Here is a 25070-nt window from a genome sequence, read left to right as displayed (position 1 = left end):
GATCTCTAAACCCACCCCTAATCCCTAAACCCAACCCTAATCCTACCCATCTCCACCCCTTGGATCGTGATCCGACTCCTCCCCGTGGATCTCATGTTCTGCATTGAGGTGCTACTGGACAAATCCCTTGCGAGTGTAAACATCTTTTTTTAATAGACGCCTGATTCTGAACACTAGAAGGCGCACTTCTGCATGTCAGATATCTGAAGATTATGCAGTTTCACCCCCACGACACTGCGTCGCTGTCCTAAATTGTAACTTCAACTTCGAATGTGGTTCGTCTCACGCTATCTGGAGCACTACAGGCAAAAATTCGCCGCCATCATCAACAAGAAAAGAAAATGGAGGTCACACCGTTGCATTGACCGTACGCCAAACTACATTAATGCTAACAAGTAAGTATGCATTTCCAGTTGTAATGAGCAGTAGTGCACGCTATTTCGCTGTTCATTTGCGCTTAATAAAGGTAGAGATGCAGACACAGTTTGTCATATTGAAACTAGCGCTCCAGTAATGGCGCCACGAGCCTCCGTATTTATTTGGTAAGAAAACATTATTCCAGATGGAGAAAACCAACTCGCAACAGAAAAGTAACATTACAGCTGTTAATCTGATTAATAGATGTTGCAATGCGAGTTTAAACGCATGTCTGTTTAATGAATTGATAACGTTAATCTTCTTATTAAAATGTGACTTACGTTATTCTCTAAACATATTGCTATGTATCCGATGGCATTATTTCTGTCTTTTAAAAATGTGATTGTTTTATGCGAATATTCATGCAGTGAAGTTTTGATTTGTTCTGTGTCGACAAAGTGGGTGTGTGCGCTTCTCTGCTCTAACGTTTAATGTTGTGCACAATGTTTTTGTGCTGTTATTTTGGTCTAATTTATCGTAATGTTAAGTTCGTTTGTATATGTACGTTATTTTGCTGCATGGATGGAAAAGTTAGCCCTTAGTTAGCAGATGGGTTTGACATACTTATAAAAAGGGTTTAAGTTTTTAAAATTTAATGATTTAGAATTTTATTCCATGATTTTTGAACTCTCTCTAAATTATTTTGTCATTTAATGATATTTAATGATAAAAATTACATATAACGTTAGATGTTAACAGCTTCTCACGTGGCTGCTCTCCGTGACCGAAACCCACCAGTGCTCTTGCTGCATGCAATTCGTTAACGAGTCGGTATGATTCCCTCGCCACACTGAGGCACACTAAATAATATACACCTACAAAAGCATATTTATCAATAACATAATCAGCAACATATGCGTACACAATGTTTTACTGGAACGCCTGGACTTATGAACCACGTGATCGCGCCATTGCTCGATGACGAAAAACGACAGAAAGGTCTGTTCGAAAGAACCGATTCGCAGAAATGTTAGATTTAGCACCAGTAGCTTACTATTTATGTACAGTCCATTCCGAACTATATTCAGTAATATTCAACGCTATATACACACAGGCTCGTATGTATAAGTCTTAGAAACAAAATAGCGGGAGTAAAATGATCTCTTGTGTGAGAGATTGTGAAATGGAGGTCGTGCGCTAGCTATTAGCTAACGTTAACGGGCAAGTAACAAATCTCTATTTCATCCTGGAAGAAAAGATTTTGTTTTATCTCATTTTGTCGCCTTTTCTTTGTTACTCTTATGTGAATTTTACAGTACGTAATATGGGTTATAGTTTTGCTTAGTTGCTCGTGTTAGTTTTGATGGCGTTTAACTTAAAGTTACGTTAAGCTAACGTTACGTGCTACTGTGGGCGGCCATTGCAGAGCACAGTTGTATTTTTTATTTAGTTTAAAACGACTAATGTACTATATGCAGTGTTCATAAATATCAGGCCTTCTTAAAATGCATCATCGTTCTTTAAGTTAGGCCTACACTAGACACGGTTAATTTTTATGGATCCAGCCACGTTAATAACTAGGCCTTGAGCACATGTGACGTAAATTTTCTTTTCATTCTTATTTCTTTTGTTTCAATATCTCAATATTTTTGGATAATGCATGACATGATTGCAGTAATATTTGCTTTTAATATTTGGTTTATTGCTGTAGTTGATGAATATTTTTGGTGTTTTTTTGAGCTACTATGCATTCAGATATATGGCATATTTAATTCTGTACAGAATGTCCATTTGCTTATTGTATGCAAGTAAACTTAAAACGTATTAACTGTAGTTTTTATTGATTTGTAGACATAATTAGCAATTTGTCACTCTCAGAAATCTATCTACAATGTGCAACATTGTGACATAAACATGCATATTTTTGTCTAATTGATCTTGTGTAACATTTTTGGTACATGGTTGGAGAGCTATTTTTATTTTTGTTGTATAACTTGGACTAAGATGGCTGAATAGGAACATAATATGCAGAAAAAGAGTTATGATTTGCTGAAATGACAACCTAGCACATGAGGTCAAGTTTTCATTGCTAATTTTTAACTCTTCTATCTTTTCGTTGTTTATAGATCACTATCTTAAATAGAAGAGTTCCAGTCATCATAGCAAACAGGTACAGCCTTTCACTACTGTTAGTATGAGAGACCGTATGTTTTTGACAACTGAAGTCCTACTGTTACTGTTTATTGTAGTGAGAATGGTTGACAGTAATTGTGTCCTGGAAACGTATTAATGAGTTATGCCACTTTACCTCCATTGCCAAATGTATGTTAGAGAACGCAGGTGTCTTCTTACAGCAGGTCTGGTTTTCTCTAGATTGCATTGTTAAAGATATATACTCACTTTATTGTTATTAATGCAGCTCTTGCCATTAAAATATCTTCATTGTGATATGCTGCATCATGCTGAGTTATGTATGCCTTATCCTAGATATATTTGACATAACTATCACGACGCGTCATACAAAAGTCCATCAAAGATGGCATGCAATTGTATGAAACTCAAAAGTAATTTTTGCATAGTAAGTAATATGACATTAATTTCTAGTGTGTAAACATGTTGAATGAATTGAACTAAATTATGAAAATTCAATGCATTGACTGTAATTCAAAAGTGCATTATAATTAGGCTACTAGAATAATACTCCTCCATGTAATAAATGTATTACACTGGTGTATGAAACTTAAAATACACAATTCAGTGGTGGAGGTTTTCAGTAAAACTTGATATATGCACATCTATTTATGTCTATTTGAAAGAGTTTATTGCTTGGTCTGTAGTCCTTTTCAGAAAAAAAATATTCAAACTCAAAATGCACAAACTTTTTATGATGAATCATTTGCCTAAATTATAGCAGTTATGTTTCAACTGATCCTGCTTATTTTTTAAGAATAAAACAATTTTATGGAGTATTTTCTACCACTATTCCACTGATGTGGTATTCTATTTGATTCTAATTCTTGTTGTATGTGTGTGTATAGATTTGAAATAAGTCTTGTTCACCAAGGCTGTATTTATAGTTGAAATAAATTTAAAATATAGCCTAGTTAAGTGTAATATTATTGTTTAATATGATTTAGTTGAGAAGCCCAGTGTGCACTTTATGAACAAGAAGATACATCGTTTCCATCATTGTCATGGTTTTGTTCTTGCCGTCTAAATGGTTTAGAGCAGTGAGTGGTTCTCAATCCTGTCCTGGTGGACCACCAACACCGCACGTTTTCTGTCTTCCTAATCAAACACACCTGATTCTAATCTACTCATCAGCTCATTCGCCCATGTGATATTTGAATCAGGTCTGTTTGATTAGGGAGACAAATGTCGTTTCTCAATATGCGTTCTTGTCTGTACTTGTGTTCTTGTGGACTTGAGAAACGTCATCATTCACTGCCGAAGTACTGTTCCAATTCAAAGTTCACATCTAGCCAAGTCCACTTCAAATCCCCGGATGTGTTCTTGATCCGCCCTGTTTACCGAGGATGCATCGAGAGGGGACTTGTGCGGACTTGAGATAGCCAGGTATACCAGAATGCATCTCGCGTCAACCAGCAAGCGTCAATGGGAGAGGAGAAAATCTGCGAAATATCAAAATACTACTGTTATTGTGTCATGAAATGTAATTTTAAGAGTGTTTCAGATGAGAATGTGGTTGTTTAAATCTCAAGTCTGTGGTTTATTTATAAAGATGTATCTGACGTTTTCGGAGCTCTGACATGCAAGCCTTCAGCGGCGCCCAGCGCTCATCAACCCCGACTCGAACAGCTTTTCCTCGGCTAGTGCTTCTGACGTTTGCCGCTGGCAGAGATGTCTCGTCTAGTGGATAAACTTGACGTATAATTCGTCCTGTGTAAAAGTCTATCTTTGGCCTCGTCTCATTTAACTAGTTTGTACCATGGCAAAAAAAATAGTTTTATCGTGTTATTATAAATAAATATTTTTATTGATTTCATTTTTTGCATGATCTTCACTATATGAACAATAAAATAAAATGATCTCTTTCTTTGTTTGTTAAATGTCAATAAAAATCAATAACGTTTCATATTTTTAAAATGAAAACAAAAAGATCATATTCATTATGTTATTAATATATGGAGTGAAGAACCACATGGCCAAATATGTTTAATATTTTTTTTTTATTGAAAAGAGGCAAAGTGGTGTTTTATAACAAATTTAGTTTTATTTTTGACAAAAAGAGGCAGAGTTGTAGCATATTTTGTTTTATTGTTGCCTAAAATGTATATAAATAGATAACTGGAGTAGCCAGAGCGTGCTGAGTGACGCGATCAAGTGCGCTCTATTCCATTTGCAGAATAACCGGACTTGCGTCCTCTCGTCCTCGGGAGTTTGTTCTCCTGAATCGTACTTGGCAAGTCTGAACTGCCAAGGACGCAAGTCCGAACTTTGCGTACTTTGTATTGAAAAACGGCTATGCAGTCTTGGTGGTTCACCAGGACAGGTTTGAGAACCACTGCTTTAAAGAATATTTTACACATCCTTAAATTTGTATATAGTGTATTTTAATTTGACCACACCCTGAATGCAAAAGATCAAGGATGGAGCACTTTTAGACATCTCAAGCATGTTAAATCCCTTTTTTTGGGCCTCAGCAATAAAATTTACTAAATGCATCCAAAGGAAAGACTCATTAGCATCTTCAACTAGCAAGGCTTCATCTGAGAAGACTATTCGCTTCGGAATTTATAATACTATTTGGGAGTTGTGCTCCCCATTAAATCTTTCTTCTTTCTTAATTATAGATATTCTGTTTGAAAAATAGTGTCTCTCTGCTATGGAGGAGAGTGTGAGCCCTGAGCTGGCTCAAGCCCATGAGCCTGAGCCCAGCCAGGATCCTGTGGATACCAGTTCACAAGGTACCCACGGCCCACTCCACCATTGACTCCAATCAGGATTTCAAATTCGGAAATTGAAACAGGATGTAATCATTAAGATTTAAGAGTTCCTATCTATTCTATTTAAAATATTAAATGGCTAAAAGCATTTTTTTAATTTTTTTTTTTTTCAATGTGTGGTGTGACGTCACACATCACAATGTTAATTAATGTGTTTTTACTGAATTCGCACCTGCATTTTCATTGATTTATCAGCTTGGATGTACATATCACAGTTTATCAAATTGCATATCTCTTACATTTAAACATTTATTGTCAACTAATTTTGCTACGTTCACACACAGAACCAACATCGGTCTCAGACGAAGTCAAAGATCAAAAAGACCAAGGTGATGTTAGTGAAGACAAGGTAGAGGACCCTGATAAATCCACAAAGCCCTTAGGCGAGTTTAAGAAGACTTGGGGCTTTCGTCGGACTACCATTGCTAAGAGGGAAATTTCTGGAGAAATGGCAGCGGAGACTCCAGAGGGCAAGGGCGCCCCGGTGCGTCGTAGCGGCAGACAAGCAAAGCGCACGGACAAACTGGAAGAGTTTCTGGTCACTGTGAAGCGAGGAAGAGGAACGGGCAGGAGAAGTTGTCCCTCACGACTTGAGGGAGGGGATCCTCCATCCCAGACCCCAACCGATGCTGAAACTGCTTCCGAGGCCAGCTTTGACGGAAATGCCGAAGCCAAATTAGAGGAACAGAAAGTGGCCTCACCGGGGAAAAGGGGCCGGGGAAGGGCGAGAAGGGCAGTGGTGCCTAAAGCAGACGAAGACTCAGTGAGTGATGATGGCAGCTCTGAAAACGAAGATGAGGCTGAAAGTGAAGTAGCAAAAGAGACTCAAGAACACGCTGAGACTGAAGCCAGTGCTGAAGATGGGAAGGATGTGGAAGCAAAAAAGGAACAAGCGATGGATGTGGAGATGAAAGAAGAGGAAGAAGTGGAGGATGGCAATAAGAGCAAAGAGAAGGCCTCAAATGAGTCCATAAAAAGACGTCTTACCAGAGCAGCCAGTAAAGATTCTAAAAGAGACACTAAACCCAAAGTAGGAGTGAAGCTCCGCAAAGAGAAGAAAGAGAATGACGATGATGATGACGACGACGACGATGATGATGATGATGATGAGTCGTCGTCGTCCGGTGATTGCGACAGTGATGGTTATGACCCTAATGCACTTTACTGCATCTGCAGGCAGAAACACAACAAAAGGTATGTGTCTTTGTTAAAGGTGCATGAGATACTTTTTAGTTGACATGTTGTTTGCTGGATACTGGGTGAATTAATTTTTAACTGATGCATGTAGATTTAGAGGGGGGAAAAAAGAATAAGAAAAACAATGTTTTTATGAGATATATTAATATTTGTATATAAAATGTATAATTTTATATTAAAGTTATAAAATATAATACACATTTTATATACTGTATATCCTAGTTATAAATATACGTATTAAAATTAAATAGTCAGTTTGAATTATTTTAATAATATTGGTATAGGCTACATATTAATTATATACAGTGTAGTTTGTTTAATATTATACACTTTAGTGGTAATGTATTTATCACTTGCATAAAATATATAATTTAAGAGATTTTACAGAAGTTTAGACAGTGAAGTACATACTAAACAAAAAGAGCTCTCATGTGAGTGTCATGTCATCAGCAGAAGATAGAGAGCACAAAGGAACAAAACTCGCGTTTTTATACCCTACAAGTTTGTGCACATGTATCGCCTGGAGTATTTTAAAATAAATCATGAGTTTCACAGAAAGCCTAAACAGTCTTTTTTAGGCCAAGGAGGAATCAATTTGATGAGTGTTTAATAAGTGTTTTGCTTGCTAAAACTATTAGGTCGCAAGTTATTGGTGTCATATACATCTTAAAATTAAACTGTATTGGCATTGCCCATAATAAGTATGAGTTTGACACAAATGGCATCTTTATTTCATTGACTTGTGCATCTGAGAGTGTTTTTACACAGCAGATATACACTGACCTAAAGGATTATTAGGAACACCATGTTAATACTGTTTGACCCCCTTTCGCCTTCAGAACTGCCTTAATTCTACATGGCATTGATTCAACAAGGTGCTGAAAGCATTCTTTAGAAATGTTGGCCCATATTGATAGGATAGTATCTTGCAGTTGAGGGAGATTTGTGGGAAGCACATCCAGGGCATGAAGCTCCCGTTCCACCACATCCCAAAGATGCTCTATTGGGTTGAGATCTGGTGACTGTGGGGGCCATTTTAGTACAGTGAACTCATTGTCATGTTCAAGAAACCAATTTGAAATTAGCTTTTTGACATGGTGCATTATCCTGCTGGAAGTAGCCATCAGAGGATGAGTTCATGGTGGCCATTAAGGGATGGACATGGTCAGAAACAATGCTCAGGTAGGCCGTGGCATTTAAATGATTCCCAATTGGCACTAAGGGGCCTAAAGTGTGCCAAGAAAACATCCCCCACACCATTACACCACCACCGCCTGCACAGTGGTAACAAGGCATGATGGATCCATGCTCTCATTCTGTTTACGCCAAATTCTGACTCTACCATCTGAATGTCTCAACAGAAATCGAGACTCATCAGACCAGGCAACATTTTTCCAGTCTTCAACTGTCCAATTTTGGTGAGCTCTTGCAACTTGTAGCCTCTTTTTCCTATTTGTAGTGGAGCTGAGTGGTACCTGGTGGGGTCTTCTGGTGTTGTAGCCCATTCTAGGGCCCTATGAAATCCGTTTAGTTTTTTCCCAAATTCCATTTTTTTCCGGTTTTCAATTTTTGGGATTCTTTTTTTTACCCTTGACTGATATTTTGGTTGTAAAAAGAGTGTGCTTTTAAAGTTAATGATTAAAATGTATACAGATAAAATAAGAATAACCTTAAATTTATTGAGGTAACAATGCGAATTAGTAGATGTGTGGGAACACTGGATAAAAGTCACGTTCAAACTGCTCGGCTCGGCACTGACGGCTTAAAGTGTTGAACTTTTTTGCAGACGAAAGCAGAGCCGTGGAGAGCCGCTTCGCCATGCTTTTGTTTCGATTTTGTCATTGTAGCTGAAATGATGGGGTGGAGTGTTGGGAGGGTTGTGTTGCGCAGATTTGCTGCTTCTCCCCAAACAGAAACCATCTTAACACTAGATTCTGCATTAATTTGCCAATTCCGTCCGCTTTTCCGTGATTGTGGAAATTATAGGGCCCAACCATCCGCCTCAAGGTTGTGCGTGTTGTGGCTTTGCTGCATACCTCGGTTGTAGCGATTGGTTATTTCAGTCAAAGTTGCTCTTCTATCAGCTTGAACCAGTCGGCCCATTCTCCTCTGACCTTTAGCATCAACAAGGCATTTTCGCCCACAGAACTGCCGCATACTGAATGTTTTTCCCTTTTCACACCATTCTTTGTAAACCCTAGAAATGGTTGTGCATGAAAATCCCAGTTACTGAACAGATTGTGAAGTACTCAGACCGGCCCGTCTGGCAACAACAATCATGCCACACTCAAAATTGCTTAAATCACCTTTCTTTCCCATTCTGAGATTCAGTTTGGAGTTCGGTAGATTGTCTTGATCAGGACCACACCCCTAAGTGCATTGAAGCAACTGCCATGTGATTGGTTGATTAGATAATTGCATTAATAAGAAAATGAACAGGTGTTCCTAATAATCCTTTAGGTAAATGTAGTTTGACTGGGGCTCACACTGTGAGTGTGTTGCATTCCAGTTCAGACAGTTCCAATAGGGATGGGATTTTTTTCTAAACAAGCTCATGATTAGCAAATATGCACAACAAGCTTTCATTACATTTTGAGGTATTTTAGTAGATAACATTTAAACAATGTGTGTAAACAAAATATACAGATCTAAAGCATTTAAGCAGTTAAGTTATCGTGCAGAACATGCATTTACACTTGAGTCAGCATATGGTTATTGTGTTTATATTATTTCACATGTTCATGTTGAGGAAAATGAATATCCACATGCTCAGGTGAAAGTTGGCTCCTCAGTCTGATAACAGTAAGGCTGGATGCAGATAAAATGTGCTCCGCCGAAAGACTCTGCAGGGACACAGAAAACGGTGTGCTAAGCAAAGTTTCTTACAGCAATTTGTGTTTGTTCTTAAACCTGTGTCCCTCAACAAAGCTTTAACGAAGCATATGTCTCGATAATTTTGCAATCAGATAAGTTGTCTTCACGACTCACTCGTTGGGTACAACTGTGCTTACCTGCAGTTGTGAATGTCTTTCTTCATTCGACTGGTGTTTGGAATTCTTGTGATTTCATGATGGTGATATGATAAATCTGTTTCACCCGACAATGTTTCCACACGACGTGTTGATCCATTTAATCAAAAGTAATTCCATTTTGTAAGGTCATTTAGTAAAATTATTATGATCAAAGAAGACTTTCTGGTGATCAAATAAGTCAACTTAACCAGCTCCACAGCGCCACCCAGTGTATTTAGTTATAACTGAGTTTCAGCAAGGAAAAGCAACATGTGTAGCACAATTTAAATAGCTTATTTTGTGCACACTCCTAATTTCCAATGATATATGACCCATACTTTTTAAGTTGCGTTGTTTTTACTGATTTCTATAATTGTTTCATAAATGATCAGCTGTAAGGAGTTTGTCAGATTGTATTGTTAAAGCGCAAGCTGAAAGGGTCAAAATTATGAGTATCCTGACAAGAATTATTGATACAGGTTCCACAATTCTGTATTGGCCCAGCCATCCGATTTCTTTGTTAGTCGTTTCTTTAACACTTGAGTAATGTTACACACTGTCCTTATCAGGCAAGATGCAGAAAAGTGGCATGTGTTTGTTAGCAAGTAGCAGAGAACGCCATTTGCTTACTTTTTGTTTTTGTCAGCTGAGGTTTTATGTCTCTTGTGGATTTAATGATTATTGAGGGTGTTTGGTCATTGTTTAAATCCTTATAGGTTTATGATCTGCTGCGATCGCTGCGAGGAGTGGTTTCATGGCGACTGTGTCGGCATCTCTGAGGCACGTGGCCGACTGATGGAGAGAAATGGAGAGGACTATGTCTGTCCAAACTGCTACACACAGAAAGGGCAGATTTCCAAGGCCGGCTCCTCCACGGCAGCTGCAGAGAATGGCAAACGGCCAGTAGCTGGCCTTCGTAAAACTGAGACCGGTCTCGCTACAGCATCTAGCACTTCTGCAGCCACCACAGAGGACAAAACTTCTGATGACCTGGGTATCAAGGGCAGGATCGAGAAGGCTACCAATCCTAGTGGGAAAAAGAAAATAAAGATTTTCCAGCCGGTATGTGTCCGTATGAAACACGAGTTTGAATACTGCACTTTTTCCACTTTTTGTCTTCTTTTTTTACATTTGAGTTCATGGTGTTGAAGTATACAGGTTCTGGATACAGTTATCGATGCTTGAATTTCGACAGTTTTTCCTCAAATGATTTTATTATCAGTGACATTTTTAAGTTTAACTTAAATTTAGTGTAAAATTGCAACATCATTATATGATTCCGATTATTCATACACTTGCTTTTTATGTCAGTATTTGGCATTTAGTAAATTTTGAAGCTATCATCTGTGTGATTTTCAATGTTTCATTGTATAATATAAGGATAATCATGATAATCAGGTTTGGCCACTTTTTTAAGCTAATGTTGGGAAAAATCAGATGGCAAAGACAACATTTGAGAACCACACTTTTTAGTTCCATAGCAAAGCATGAAAACTGTTTTTTGGGGGTTTCATGTTGTTTTCTCAACTGAATACCTTTCCTGCGTATATATAAAGGGGGTTTGTAACAACCAAATCACTTGAATTATACGTCCTAAAGGAATCTAATTATGATAATTAAGATATGGTAAGTTGTCTTTTTTTATGAATGTAAAAATAAATTTATCTCATAAAAAATAAAACTAAAAGGTGTTTAAATGAGCCACACTTAAAATAGATTTTGAAATCAACAATATGCTAAGACTAAATGCTATTATAGTCTAATAATTGGCTTTATGCCTAGCTGCACTACTTCCTGAACTTCAGCCAGCTCCTTGTTTCCTGTTCAGGAAACAATTCAGGTGTGTCTGATTATTGTTGCCATGACTACTGAGGTCAAGCACACCTGAATTAATCAATTTGACCAATAATGGCAGACAAGAAACAAGTTGCTGGCTGAAGTTCAGGAAGTAGTGCAGCTGGACATAAAGCCCATTGATTCTAAATTATGTTATGTCATAATATTTGCTCATCTTTTTTGCGATCTTATGTATTTCCTATATCTATTAACAAGAATAGCAAAATTCTATTGTTTTTGTTTGATTTGTTGAATTATGCTGGAAAAAATCCCTATTCAAAATATTCACAAGTCTTGTGACTGTTTGGGTTAGCATGTTACCATGCTACTATTAGTATTGCTGCAGTATCTGTTGAATACCCAAATGAGCTACTTGAGTCAGCTAAATGTGCAGTATACAACTGAGCTTGTTGCTTTTGGATTTTGTATTCTGCAATGCAATAACCTTTGATTTCTAATGCCATGGTGGATGAACTTGGAGTTAACATTAGCCAAAATCATCTTGGACTCATTTGATCAGGACACATTTTTACACAAAATTGAGTTTAAAATTATAAGCATTTTTAACTAGATAGCAATGTATTGTTGTCATATGACCACATTAAGTTCCTTTTTTTAAACTGATAGCGGAAAAATAATACTTGTTTAGGTTGATTTAAAAAAAAAAGTACGCTACAGACGGTGTAGATCTACTGCCATAATGTAGTGGCCACAGAGGTTTGATATCCCTGAGTTTTTAGCAGGTGACTGCAGTTCAGGAATCTTCCCTCCCAAAATGCATCGGCCCTGGCTGTGAGAGAGATGCCCTCCCTGACTCTGTCTACTGTGGGAACGACTGCATACTCAGACATGCTGCTGCCGCCATGAAGATCATCACCACGGATGGAAAAGACTCCAAACAGAAAGAGAGGGGCAAACCCAAAATGCAGAAAAAGACCAGAAATAAATCACCACAGAAGGTATTATTAATAGCCACCTAATAATAATCATGCAATATTCATTTTATTAAGGCTTTATTGGTAGGAAATTATTTTACACATGGATTATGGCTGGATGACTGTTCTATGAGGATACATTTACATTAGTGTTTAGGTGTAAATTGAGAAGTTTTTAATCCAGTAGTTGCTAATTCAGGTGCACGATAAAACAGGAAAACAGGTATTGTATTTCCTCTTTTGCTATAAAGCTATAGGTTATTTAAATCTTTAATTCTCCATTTTCAATAGTTTTTGCTCTAAATGTAAGAAGTACTGTTGCATTTTTAGTAGTGTGAAAATACCTGATGTTTTTCTTCAATGTCTTAAAAAAAAAAAACTATTTAATAAAAATGTATATATAATTTTTTTTTTAAGCTAACAATGTTTTGTTCTTGTCTATAGAAGAGGTCTGGACCAGAAAGGAGGTCCTCTAACCAAGGTGAGGAGGAGGAGGAGTCAGAATCTGGGACTGAGGAAGAGGATGATGATGAAGACAAGCATGCAGAGGAGCATCCGCCGCCTCCGGCCATGTCATCCTGGTCCAGTGACCATAATTACATTGCAGTAACGCCAGAAAAGACTACACCCATATCAGCATCTGTGTTAAACAAAGCGTGTATGTATCTCTCTGAGGGTTTTCCACATTTTATTGACCTGTGTCTACCAATGATGGGGGCGTTGAACTGTCAAGCACAACTGATTGAAATTGTTGCAGCCTAAGGGGATTTAAAAATAGCAGCTCTTTTCTGGTGTAAATTGGACTGAAATGGAAATTACGTGCGTTTAAAGGATATTAACGCCAGAATTTTAGCACAGCTGTAACTATGGTTTTAAGCTGGACACTCCGTGCTACATCTAAAATATTTTGGCAGTGTTTAATTAACACTACAAGATGCTAATATTTGAAAAATACCTGTATCAGGTCATTCTGAGATCCAGAACAGGTAAGTTTAAAATAAGAAATATATGGTAAGTATTTATGATCTAAATGCATAAAGACTGTATTTTGCAGTCTATGTATAAGTACTTTATTTATCTGGCACTAAAAAAGTGATCTAGAAATTTAGATCCTAGGGATCTGAGCTCAAACTGTAGTGCCTTGCCATGAAGTGCTTTTGTAAAGCTTTCTGATAAACGTCTACAATGTATGTGCATGTGAATTTGAGTTTCTCAATGTGTGGAATACCATTGCCATTTATCTCCAATCTCTGCCGTCATCGGGGCAATAACTTCATCCGAAACGCTGTACTGACCACACACCTGATCAGGTAGGTTTTGGTGTCTTTTTCTCCTGCCCTCCTCCCCGACTAAGAATAGAACATCTCTGATCACATGGACATTTGACTACAGTCCTGTTACCCAATAATGAAAACATGTAACTTTATAACTAACAGCTTTTAGTTTGATATTCCTTTGACTTGCATGCACTGCATTTATAAATCTTGAGTGGACAAAGTGGCATTCAAAATAAAGTGAAATTTCGGATAATACTCTGCTGCCCCTGTGCTTCAATTGTGAGAGAGAAGTCTGTTTATTGGATGACAACATGGGATGTCATGGCCTCTGCCTGGTTTTGGCCTTTGTCAGCCTTCCGCTGAATGTCACAGCGTGTTTTGCAATAAAAAGCCTACAGACCTTGGAGCCGGACTGAGAGAAGAAGTGTGGCGTTTCAGAAAAGTCCAAGAGCCCAGAGAGTAAGCTGATGTAATGGGGAACCGTAATGAAGAACAGCTGAGGACATCATTATCAATCACCCCACAGCAGACAACGACAGAATTCACATGCCTCATTATTGCAGCACACAGGGATATGTCAAGCATATACACAGAATGTAGAACAATGCAGATACTCTTGTCTTATTGCATATTTAAATATGAACAAATTACATATTGAGAGGTTAGTGTACTTGTTGAAAGCTGAATGCAGTTGATTTGATGCAGAGATTGAAATTGGTTTTCTGCACTAGTAGGAATGATTGAGTACTGGAAAGGGCAAGTTTTTAGTTTCCAAATGCAAAAACAGAGGACACCCTAAACTTAATGTGGGGTATGTCTGATATCTGAACTTATGAATCAGAAAACTTTGTGTCATTGTCCCTGCAGCTTTTTTAAAATGGGTTTTAAGTCTTATGAATGTGACTTTATATTTACATAAGGTTGCCTTGGATTGTTTGTGTATTCTGCTTTTTGTGTTGACCAAGATATGGAGATATTTGTCTGATGAGAGTAACACATGAATGGGATTACTCTGAAGTGCTTTTTAAGGATGCATTACTGCAATACAAGGGAGCTTAGGTCCACTGTGGTTTATTGTACACTGGTTATATGGTCACATCTCTAATCAAATTGGCATGCTTTTCATGTAGTTGGTAAAATATTAATCCTTTATTCCCCTGGTTTCACAGACGAGGCTTAAGCCTAGTCTCAGACTAGAATGAATGTTAGTGCTATTTTAAAAAAAGTGCAAGTTAGTGCAAGTTTATAAAAGCTACTTAAATGTCCTAAAGCCTAATCCTGGCTTAATCTAAACCCTGTCTGTGAAACCAGGCCATAAAGTCCTTATGTAATGTTTTCTTGAATGCCCCCCCCCCCCCCCCCCACACACACAATATTTATTTGGGTTAGTGATATATAATAGAAAATTATTTTAAAAAAGCAAGCAGTGAATCTTAATTTGTTGCATGAACCCTTCATATTTTTTTCTTCAAATTTGCCAAATATATATATAAAAAAAGTAAATTTACATACAAAATAATAGTTGCTATGTGCTCCAGTTTGTTGGTATTTTTTTATGCTACCTAGTCACTTGCTGATTATTATGATTAATAAATTGTTTAAAGAATGTAATTAAATATATGCAAATACATCTGACTGGTCTGTGAGTCAGGTAGTTTCTTTCAGGTAAACTTGCTTAGAGATGATTGTAAATTAGTTTTTAAAATAAAGGTTACATGTTCAACATTTTCTTGTTTGTGTCTTCAATCCAATTCTTGAACTGGTAATGGTGGTCTTCATATTCAGTAACTTGAGAAAATTATTACAATTTCAAGGCAAGGCACTACAATTCGCATTACACTAAAATTATTTATTTATTTTTACCAAATGAAGAGCTATTTGAAATAATTGTTCCATTTCTACATTCATGAATCCTTTTATTCCTTTTGTCGTCCAGCAGCTCCCCAAAAAGACAAAGAAAAAGAAGGCAATGAAGAGGTCAAGCCAGAGAAGGAGACTGCATCCGCTGACAAGAAACCCCCTGTTACAAATATTGCTCCCAAAGGTGGGAAGAAGTCTCCTGGCTCCAAGGGGACAAAGGCTGCTGCTGCTGCCACCTCTCCTCTTCCTAAAGGCAAAACAAATGCAGCTCCTTCGAGCAGTGGCAGAGAGTTAAGAAAACAGCCCATACCGCAGGGCAAATTGAAGAAGCCGGGACCTCCCCCACCACCAATTCCAGTTTTATCTCCTTCAGGCCCCCCCGGATCTCGCCACCATGCCTCTGGAGCTCTTCGAGTTGGCAAAAGCACCTTTACTATCCCAAAAAAACAGCCACAGGCAGGACCAAAGGAGCCTGCAGAGCCTAGTCCCTCTCCTAACACTAGAACCCCACCTTCCCCAGTATCATCCACCCAACACCCATTGCCCAAACCAACCCAGCCCACTGCCACTACTGGCCCTCCACAGCCGCCGCCCAACAACCAGATGAGATCCAACATCAGACGATCACTGACTGATATCCTGTATAAAAGGTGAGTGACGATTAACATAAATACACATTAAAATGAAAAAATCATTGAGATGAACTTCTAATTAAAGAAGGTTCTAATTAAATGATAATAAAGGTACACTGTAACTTTAAATGCCCTAGTGTTTAATTAACAAAATGCTTGCTCTCTGTTTGTGTATGACGGGTCACGCCGGTACTGGGTTACTCTGGTGTGGCTGTCGTCCTGTTCTGTCTAAAATATTATGAATATAAACATTTATTTTAGGTGTACCATAGTGATTCAGGATAAGACAAAAACAGTTTATGATGTATTCACTTGTGTACATTTTCAACAAGAAGTTACATGGTGTACCTTTACATTTTTAAGAGGTTTAAATTTTTGCCTTTTAAATGTTCTCCTCATTAGTGATTAAATATTTTATATAAAAGGGGTTTCAATGTCTTTCCAAGAATTTGCATATTTAAATTCATTATTGTGCCACAGAGTCAGTGACAGTGATGATCTCTCCATGTCTGAGAGCGAAGTGGGAAAGTTGGCTGTCAGCATTGAGAAGGAGATGTTTAACCTTTATTTGAACACTGATAACAAGTACAAGAACAAGTACAGGTCCCTTATGTTCAACCTGAAGGACCCCAAAAACAAGGTGAGTTACTTTTTTCTTTGTTTAATAGAGACAATTATGATATTGTAATATACAGTACATAGGCATTTTTAGTAGCTTTGTGAGGTTTAAATTATTAATTTTTTTACTTGCCTGTGTGGCAGGGCCTGTTCTATCGTGTGATTGGTGGCGAGATCAGTCCTTTTAGGCTGGTTAGACTGAGTCCAGAAGAACTTCTTTCCAAGGAGATGTCAGACTGGAGAAAATCTGAAATCTCTGAGGTAAAACGAGATACAATTTGATGAAATTATGCTATGTTTATGCTCTTTGCTTAAACTTATGTACTTATTCCAAAAGAGTCCCAGTGGGAGATCCCAGCCCAAAAGTGGATCTAGACAGGAGGGTCCTCCCCCTGATGTAGACATGGAGGAAGCTCCTCCTGCTATGTCTGATGGAGATGTATGTATGCCTGCCACTTCCCAATCTCCCTACTTGGCTTCTGCTGCTGTAAGTGCTGGCTTTCTTGCTTTCCTTTTCTGTCTTTTCTTCCACACACCTCTCTGTATCCAGCTCTGATTTCATTTTCCTAAAGCGACTCCCTGAATGCATAATTTGTTCTCATAACTGCCAACTTGATCTTATTTTGTCTTTTCTTTCACAAGGATGAGAATAGTATCCTAAAGTATAATATTGTTCATTGACCCTCTCATTCTATGTTTGTTCTTGTTTTGTGCAGGACTCCCAAGAGGACACACGCCCTACTTCTGCACAGCAAGCACCAGTCTCTGCTGGTAAAGGCAGCTCAATGCCAGATATCTTCAGTATTATGCTGAAAGACACTACAGCAGAGCACAAGGCTCATCTTTTTGACCTGAACTGCAAGATCTGTACAGGTGGGACTATATCACCAAATATAAAAAGTCACATACCCTTAAAGGAGAACTCTGGCGCAAAATCAACCTTTGGTCTAATAAAACATTGGTACCTAGTCAACTGTTCTCTGAGATTTGTTTTCATGATAATCGAATGTAAAGAGTTTTATCTCAGCGTACAATGCTAGTAAATGGGGGCAAGTCGAACCACGAACGCCGTTCATGCAGTTCAGAAGTGCGCTGAACTTCATACAGTTCAGCTTACTTGGCACGTCGTTCGTGGTTCGAATTGTTGAGACTGTTTTCCAAAGAGGGCGCCGCCTGTATACACAAAGTGAACTGTCTTTATAAAGTATCTTCTTATTAAACGGTTTCTACACTTACAAAGTTCTCAATGCTTCGTTTTGCATTTAGGGACCCTCATTATGTTACTTTGTTAGTGTGGGGCTATTTTGAGCCTTGTTAGTGCTAGCGATTTCTTTTTACTTATTAAATGCCCCCATTACTAGTGTTATACGCTAAACAGATTTTAAAAATAAAACTCTTTACATTCGATTACCATGAAATCAAATCTCAGAGAACGGTCGACTAGGTACCAATGTTTTATTAGACCAAAGGTTCATTTTGTGCCTGAGTTCTTAAGAAAGTGCCTACTACTGGTTGTATTATATACAACTATGATGTGTCTACCAGCTAATAAATAAATTCCATGTTGCTAATTTTTCAGGCCAAAAGTCTGCAGATGATGAACCACCATCTAAAAAACACAAAATGTCTGTGCCTAAAAAGCCAGAGCCATCTTTTAAGTCTAAACCAGAGCCACGACCATCCAAATCCCCTGCTGATCTCCCTCACGTTTCCTCTCTCTCTGGTGTTGAAATGCCTTTGCCTGATTCTACGTCTGTGATGGAGGATACAAGCAGTGTATTTCCTGTGGTTCAGGCCCCAGTCACTGCTGCTGTACCAGCAGTCTCTTCCGTTACAATAACCCGAAGGGATCCTCGTACGGCTGGTCACCGGTCATCTGTGCCTAACATAGTCCCTGAAATTCCTGCTATGCCAGCAAATATTCCTATCTCTGTTGAACCTGCGGTTGTAGAAGCAAAAGGTCCTTTGCCTATGCCCCCTCCTGCCCCAGCATCTCTACCCAGACCTGTGATGCCAAAACCAGCCTCTTCACAAGATCTGCGCATTTATGGCTCAAATACTACCAGGTACAGCATATATGACATTTAGTGCAAAATGCTTTTCTTTCTACATTATCATTTTAGTAAGTAGCAATATTTGTAAAACTGTTGTATTTCCACAGTGTGTCAGAGCCCACTCCTGAGGGTGAAACCGCTTTGTTCTTGTCTGGACAAGAGATGATGTGGAAAGGATTCATAAACATGCACACTGTTGCCAAGTTTGTCACAAAAGCCTATATGGTTTCAGGATCATTTGAGCATATTAAGGAGGTTTGTTTTTTAAAGATTCTTTATAGGAGGTTGTTGGGTTCAAGTTGTGTTGTTAAATCATTTTAACAACTGTTTTTTATTTTATTTGCAGGACTTGCCTGACACCATCCATATTGGTGGTAGAATATCACCACACACTGTTTGGGATTATGTGGGAAAGTTGAAGACTTCACTGTCAAAAGTATGAAAAAACTAATTTCAGTTGCACTAGAATCAAATTCAGAAATTCAGAAAGTCAACCCAATTGTAATGGTACTTCACTTTATTCATGTGCATCATAGTGATTTTTGTTTTTTCATGCTGAGTTTTCTTTTTTCAGGAACTGAGTCTCATTCGTTTCCATCCAGCGACTGAAGAGGAGGAGGTGGCGTATGTTTCTCTGTTTTCTTATTTCAGTAGCCGTAAGCGGTTTGGAGTAGTGGCAAACAGCAACAAACGCATTAAAGACCTTTACCTCATCCCTCTGAGTTCAAAAGACCCACTTCCTGCGAAGCTTCTGCCATTTGATGGACCAGGTAAGCATTACAAGGATACTATAAAATCTCTTTTTTTAAAGAATCATTTTAGTGTTTTCCCCAGACTTTTAATAAAAAAAAACTGTTTTTGTTTACAAAAGGTAAGCATGCCATGATTAAAGTCTGTCTGTATTTTAACTCTTTATTCTGTAAAATGCAAAGCTTGTTCCACAATTTACAAAATGGAAAACGATTCTTGGCCATATCAAACGTGCTACAAAATGCAACTCATACAATGAGTTTCTTCAATCCAGACAAAGTTTGTGTGCTTATTTTTGTGTTCTTTATTCTGTCTGCAAGTTGTCATGTATTTTATGACTTTCTAATAAAATATATCACGAATCCAAGTTCAATGTCCTAGATGTTTGTGTCTTAGCCTTATTTTTTCAGGTTCATATTTCATTTTAAGAGCAAGTGTTTAATAATGGAGTTGCTCAAAGTGACTACCTATATTTGTAATATATAATGTAAGGCATATAACTAATGCCACATCACAGCACTGAAAATTACACTTCAAAATGAAAGTGCTGCCATTTATGCTGTCTGCTGTTGGACTAGCTGTAATATCATGGCAACCATGGTAAGTTACATTCTGGACATCATCCTGTCTTATAGGGAAATTTAAGTAAATCATCTGACCTGCCTAAGGAGTGATAATGATCCTGAGACGAATTGCATAAAATTTTGTCGATTAGAATTGGCATTATTGGCACAAGTTTGCCAGAGGAAGAAACATGAGCAGTTTTGTTAATAATGAAAGGCTGTTCTATCTATAGATTTTATATAATTAGGAGCTTTTATGTCGTGTAAGGGAATATTTATGCTAAATTAACAAAGCTTGTGTGGTAATTGCTAATTTAATGTATCACAAGGATAATTTGGATGATACAATAAAAAACTTAACGTAAGAATAAGTTTGTTATAGGTAAGATTTAACAGTTCATGTTACCAGTTTGTATTATGTGGAACAAGCTCTCTTAATGTGTATTTCTTACCTCTAAACATTATATAGCTGTTATATCCTAAAGATCCCTTAATCATAGATCTATAGAAAACTTATTTTTGGAATAATGTTTCATCCATTTTTGCAGGTCTGGAACCAGCTCGTCCCAATCTCCTTCTGGGGTTGTTGATTTGCCAGAAGGACAAGAAGCGTCCTGGGGCCCCTCTAGAGAATGAGGAGAAACGCTCTAAAACTGTAAGAGATGATGAGACAGGCCTTCCAAAACCATCCATTATTGCTAAATCTGAAATAAAACAGGACAAAGTTCTTCGATCTAGTCTGGATGCTATAAGCACAACTCCCCCAGGCACCCCTCCACCCTTCAGTGCCCCTGAGTCTTTAAGTTCTATCTCTTCTGTGTTTTCCATGCTCTCCTCTGTGAAAGCACCTGGTGTCAGCACCAGCACAGGTAGTAATTCTCCATCCTCAAATGTCTCAGCACCATCTACAGCCACTCCACTTCAGACTATCCTGAAAACACTTTTTGGTAAGAAGAAGCAAGATTCTGATGTCTCGTTATCACCTTCAGATCAAAGTGCTGTAGATGTCTCTGTGCCCATACTGGATCCAATTGTACAGCGGTTTGCCGTAACCAAGGGTAGAGAAGTAGAAGTACAGGACGATAGACCATATGATCCTGAAGAAGAATATGACCCAGGTGTTGGCTATGGTTCAGAAAATACCCATAATACAACAAAAGTATCTGCTGTCATTAAGCAAACAGAGGTCACCTCTATGACGGATGATGTAGCTTATGACCCTGAGGATGACTCTCTTTTTAATGATTCTGGAGTTGATCCAGGTGCTAAAAAATTAACTGAGCATCAAAAAGTGCTTGAAGACAAAGAAATTGAGGAACAGAAGCACGAGGAAGCAGCTCATCAGCAAATACCAGAGACTTTGATTTCTCAGCCTGTCACATCTCTGTTAGCTAACAGTCAATTGCTGCAGCTTGGTAAAAAGGTTGAAGAGTTGGTGGCGAAGAGTTCAGCTGCTCCAGTTATTAACCAGAGAAGAGACCCAAGGCAGAGTAGAGACCCTAGACAGGCAGCTGCAAATAGAAGACAGACTTCTGATTCCACAGAGACAGAGGAGGAATCTCCTGTTACTACAGATACAACATTTCCACAAGAAGATACAGCGATGGAGACATCACTAACACAAACTTGCTTAGCCGCAGACACACAACCTGCACAGCTGGACTCTACTGAAGATACACCAGTAGAGGATGCAACCGCAGATACTCCCCTTTTGCAAGTTACTGCCACCTTGGATTCAGTGCAGCCTGCTATCCTGCATCCAGAAGCATCTGAGTCTGAGGAAGAAGGAGGTGAGGAGGAGGAAGCAAGCAAGAGTGAAGTGGTGCCTTTTCTTGATATAGAGAGCACAGACGTTTCTATTCCGTTACTAGGAGAAAAGATTGACCCAGAGTTGGTGGAAAGCTACATGGAAAACGAACCTGAAGAGGAACACAAAACGAAGGATGATCCTATTGAATCTGAGATTAAAAGTTTTGAGGAGGTTTGGCCTAATTCTGCCAGTATTTTGAAACCTGATTCATCCGTTGGACAGTCTATTTTAAAAGCTGACCCAGTTTCATCCATTGGGCAGCCTATTGAGACCACTGCAACCACATATTATAACATTTCAACAATCAGTTTAAATAATAATAATAAACACTCAGGAGTGCCACACGATGTCATCCAAGACAACTCATCTTATATGGATTCTCACAGTTCCCATATACAGCATATACCAACAACAAACCCTCCTAACATTCCACCTCCAATGTCTTTTCCTCCTCCAATTGGGCCTCCACCTATTCTTGGTCTACCTCCAATGCAAGGCCCTCCACCAATGCCTGTTCCACCACCCATGCATCTCCCTCCACCAATGCAGATTCCCGCAATGCAAGGTCCACCTCCTCCTCGTGGGGATAATGATCATTCTCAATATCCACTACCTGCATCATATCCACCTTTCCAGAATCAGTGGGGTAGCAGTTCTCAGTTTGATGCTGCTCCAAGAGGTCCACCACCTCCGAATTTTACCCCACGAGGACCACCTCCATTCCAACCAATTGGTCAGAGAGGTCCTCCTCCTCAGATCTTCGACAATTCTATGAATCCAATGCCTCCTCAGCATATTGGACCAAGAGCCCCACTACCCGGGCCACCCCCTCCCAGCTTTGATGGACAAAGGTTTAATGGGCCTCCACCCCCCTTTAGCTTCTCTGCACCTAGGGGCCCACCTCCACCATTCCCCAGTCCCCCTCCAAATCCTTTTGTTAATAGAGCTCCAACACCATCCCACTTCCCAGGGCCAAGAGGCCCACCTCTGCTTCATAATATTGGGGATCATGGCCCTCCATCTAACATGTCAAGAGGACCTGGTGATCATTTTGAAGATGGTGGGAACTCTTATCATCAGGGAATAGAGAAGCCCCAGATACCCTCACACGGGCCTCCCTTTAGGGGACCACCACCAAACCACTTTGATGGACGTAGAGGACCTCCTGGTCCTATAGGTGAAATGTCAGGACAGCGATTTCCACCTCAGAACCAATTCCGTGGTTCACCTCAACACAGGGGATCATTTGAGGAACCACGGGGAACTTCATCTCAAGACTTTGAAAGGCACCGGGGACCATTTGAGGAACCACGGGGAACTTCATCTCAAGACTTTGAAAGGCACCGGGGACCATTTGAGGAACCACGGGGAACTTCATCTCAAGACTTTGAAAGGCACCGGGGACCATCAGTTCAACAATTTGGTGGCCAGAGAGGTCCACCAGTAGGACATTATGATAAGGAAGCTGTTGGCCCGCCAGCACGATTTAACTACAATGATGATGGTCCAAATGATGTTAGAGATGTTAGACCTGTTCGTGGACCTCTGCTTCCAACACCACCTGAAGGTCCCATCCCAATACAGGGTCGTATAGGTGGACACAGCCCAGACACCCACCGCGATGACCACTGGAGACGTCACTCACCTGAAATGAGGAGGAGAAGCAGTTCCAGCCGAGACACTGCAGAGCCACATAACCGTCCAAGTAGATTTGATGGTGGTTCGCGTGACAGAGATGCCCCCTCAAGAATGTCTGAAGAGAGGCAGCGTGACTTGTCTGAGGATAGGAGGAGAGACCGAGACAGAGAAGGTGGACATAGTGGAAGATCATGGGGCTGGAACAGGGATCATGAACATGAACGGGGCAGAGAAAGGGATCGTGAAAGAGACCGGAGCAGGGAAAGAGAAAGGGAGCGGGGTCGCAGCAGGGAAAGGGAAGGAGAACACAGTCGGGAGAGGGATCGCAGAGAGCCTGACCGATACGGAGATGGAGACAAGAGGAGAGACCGGGATCGGGATCGAGATCGAGACCGAGACCGTGACCGTGGCAGGGAGAGAGATCAAGACCGAAAAGACTATGACCGAGACAGGGAGAGAGATCAAGATCGAAAAGACCATGACCGAGAAAGGGAGAGAGATCAAGATCGAAAAGACCATGACCGAGACAGAGATCGAGATCAAGACCGAAAAGACCATGATCGAGACAGGGACAGAGATCAAGACCGAAAAGACCATGACCGAGACAGAGACAGAGATCGAGATCGAGATCAAGACCGGAAAGACCATGACCGAGACAGAGACAGAGATCGAGATCGAGATCAAGACCGGAAAGACCATGACCGAGACAGGGAGAGAGATCAAGATCGAAAAGACCATGACCGAGACAGGGAGAGAGATCAAGACCGAAAAGACCATGACAGAGAGCGAGCAAAGAACAGGGACAGAGATAGAGACCGTGACAGAGATAGAGACAGGAGAAGAGAACGCTCAAGGAGTCGGGATCGAGAACGCGGAAAAGACCGTGAGAGAAGAGATCGGGACAGAGAACGGGACAAAGACAGAGGCAAGGAGAAAGACAGAGACAGACGGGACAGAAGCAGGAGCAGAGAAAAGAAAGAGGAAAGAAAAGAAAGATCTGACAACTCAAGGGCAAAGTCTACAGAATCTGAAAACCCATCATGAATGTCATTCATCTTGACTGTTGACTGACACATTTTTTGTTTCTTTATAAATTTGCATGAGTTTGAACGTTGCGTTTGAAAGTCACTTTTGTACTTTCCTTGCTGAATATTTTATGCTTTTTACTTACAAGTCCTTGTTGTGTTGATAACATCTTCAGGTGTACTTCTTATGTGGTGATAATTTTGTCAGCACAACATACTCTCCCTGTACTGATGTTTTAATGAAAACTATGGACAACTTCACAGATCTTCACAGATAAAAAAAAATTAAAAAACAAGACATGTAAATATGTATGTTTGTGTATATACAGGTATGTTTTTAACTACTTTTTTTCTAAATAGAGAAGTCATAAGCCATATAGCTTTAAAATTGTTTAAAGGAAATGTCTTCAAAAGGTCTTTATATGGTAAAAGCTTAACCACCGTTTCATGAATATGTCTGAAGGCTATTGTTATTGATTGACCTGACGACACTCCAAATGTTCATTTAATTTGTTCAATAAATTCTGTGATTGTAAAACA

At 39.3% G+C, this 25070-nt stretch overlaps 1 protein-coding gene across 9 annotated transcripts; it reads left to right on the top strand.

The window, feature by feature from the left end:
* The first annotated feature begins 236 nt into the window (after positions 1–236).
* dido1 (death inducer-obliterator 1) lies at positions 237–25070 on the top strand. 9 transcript variants are annotated; one of them, XM_039674134.2, is made up of 17 exons: positions 237–395; positions 2484–2527; positions 5172–5285; positions 5609–6518; positions 10249–10594; positions 12112–12327; positions 12748–12961; positions 15517–16090; positions 16553–16712; positions 16835–16951; positions 17028–17177; positions 17407–17563; positions 18270–18756; positions 18852–18999; positions 19091–19180; positions 19319–19514; positions 20606–25070. In XM_039674134.2, exons 3-17 carry the CDS (start codon positions 5204–5206, stop codon positions 24547–24549), a joined length of 7791 nt encoding a protein of 2596 aa, XP_039530068.2. In that variant the 5' UTR covers positions 237–395; positions 2484–2527; positions 5172–5203; the 3' UTR covers positions 24550–25070. The 9 variants fall into 9 exon arrangements, with proteins under 9 accessions (XP_039530068.2, XP_039530067.2, XP_039530070.2 ...); XM_039674133.2 differs by having other exon boundaries at positions 12109–12327; positions 15520–16090; XM_039674136.2 differs by having other exon boundaries at positions 12109–12327; positions 17028–17129.

Source organism: Pimephales promelas, chromosome 21, assembly GCF_988280905.1.
Source record: "Pimephales promelas chromosome 21, fPimPro1.hap1.1, whole genome shotgun sequence".
NCBI classification, from domain to species: Eukaryota; Metazoa; Chordata; class Actinopteri; order Cypriniformes; family Leuciscidae; genus Pimephales; species Pimephales promelas.
Note: the sequence above shows the minus strand (reverse complement) of the source record. Positions and strands in the feature narration are given on the sequence as shown.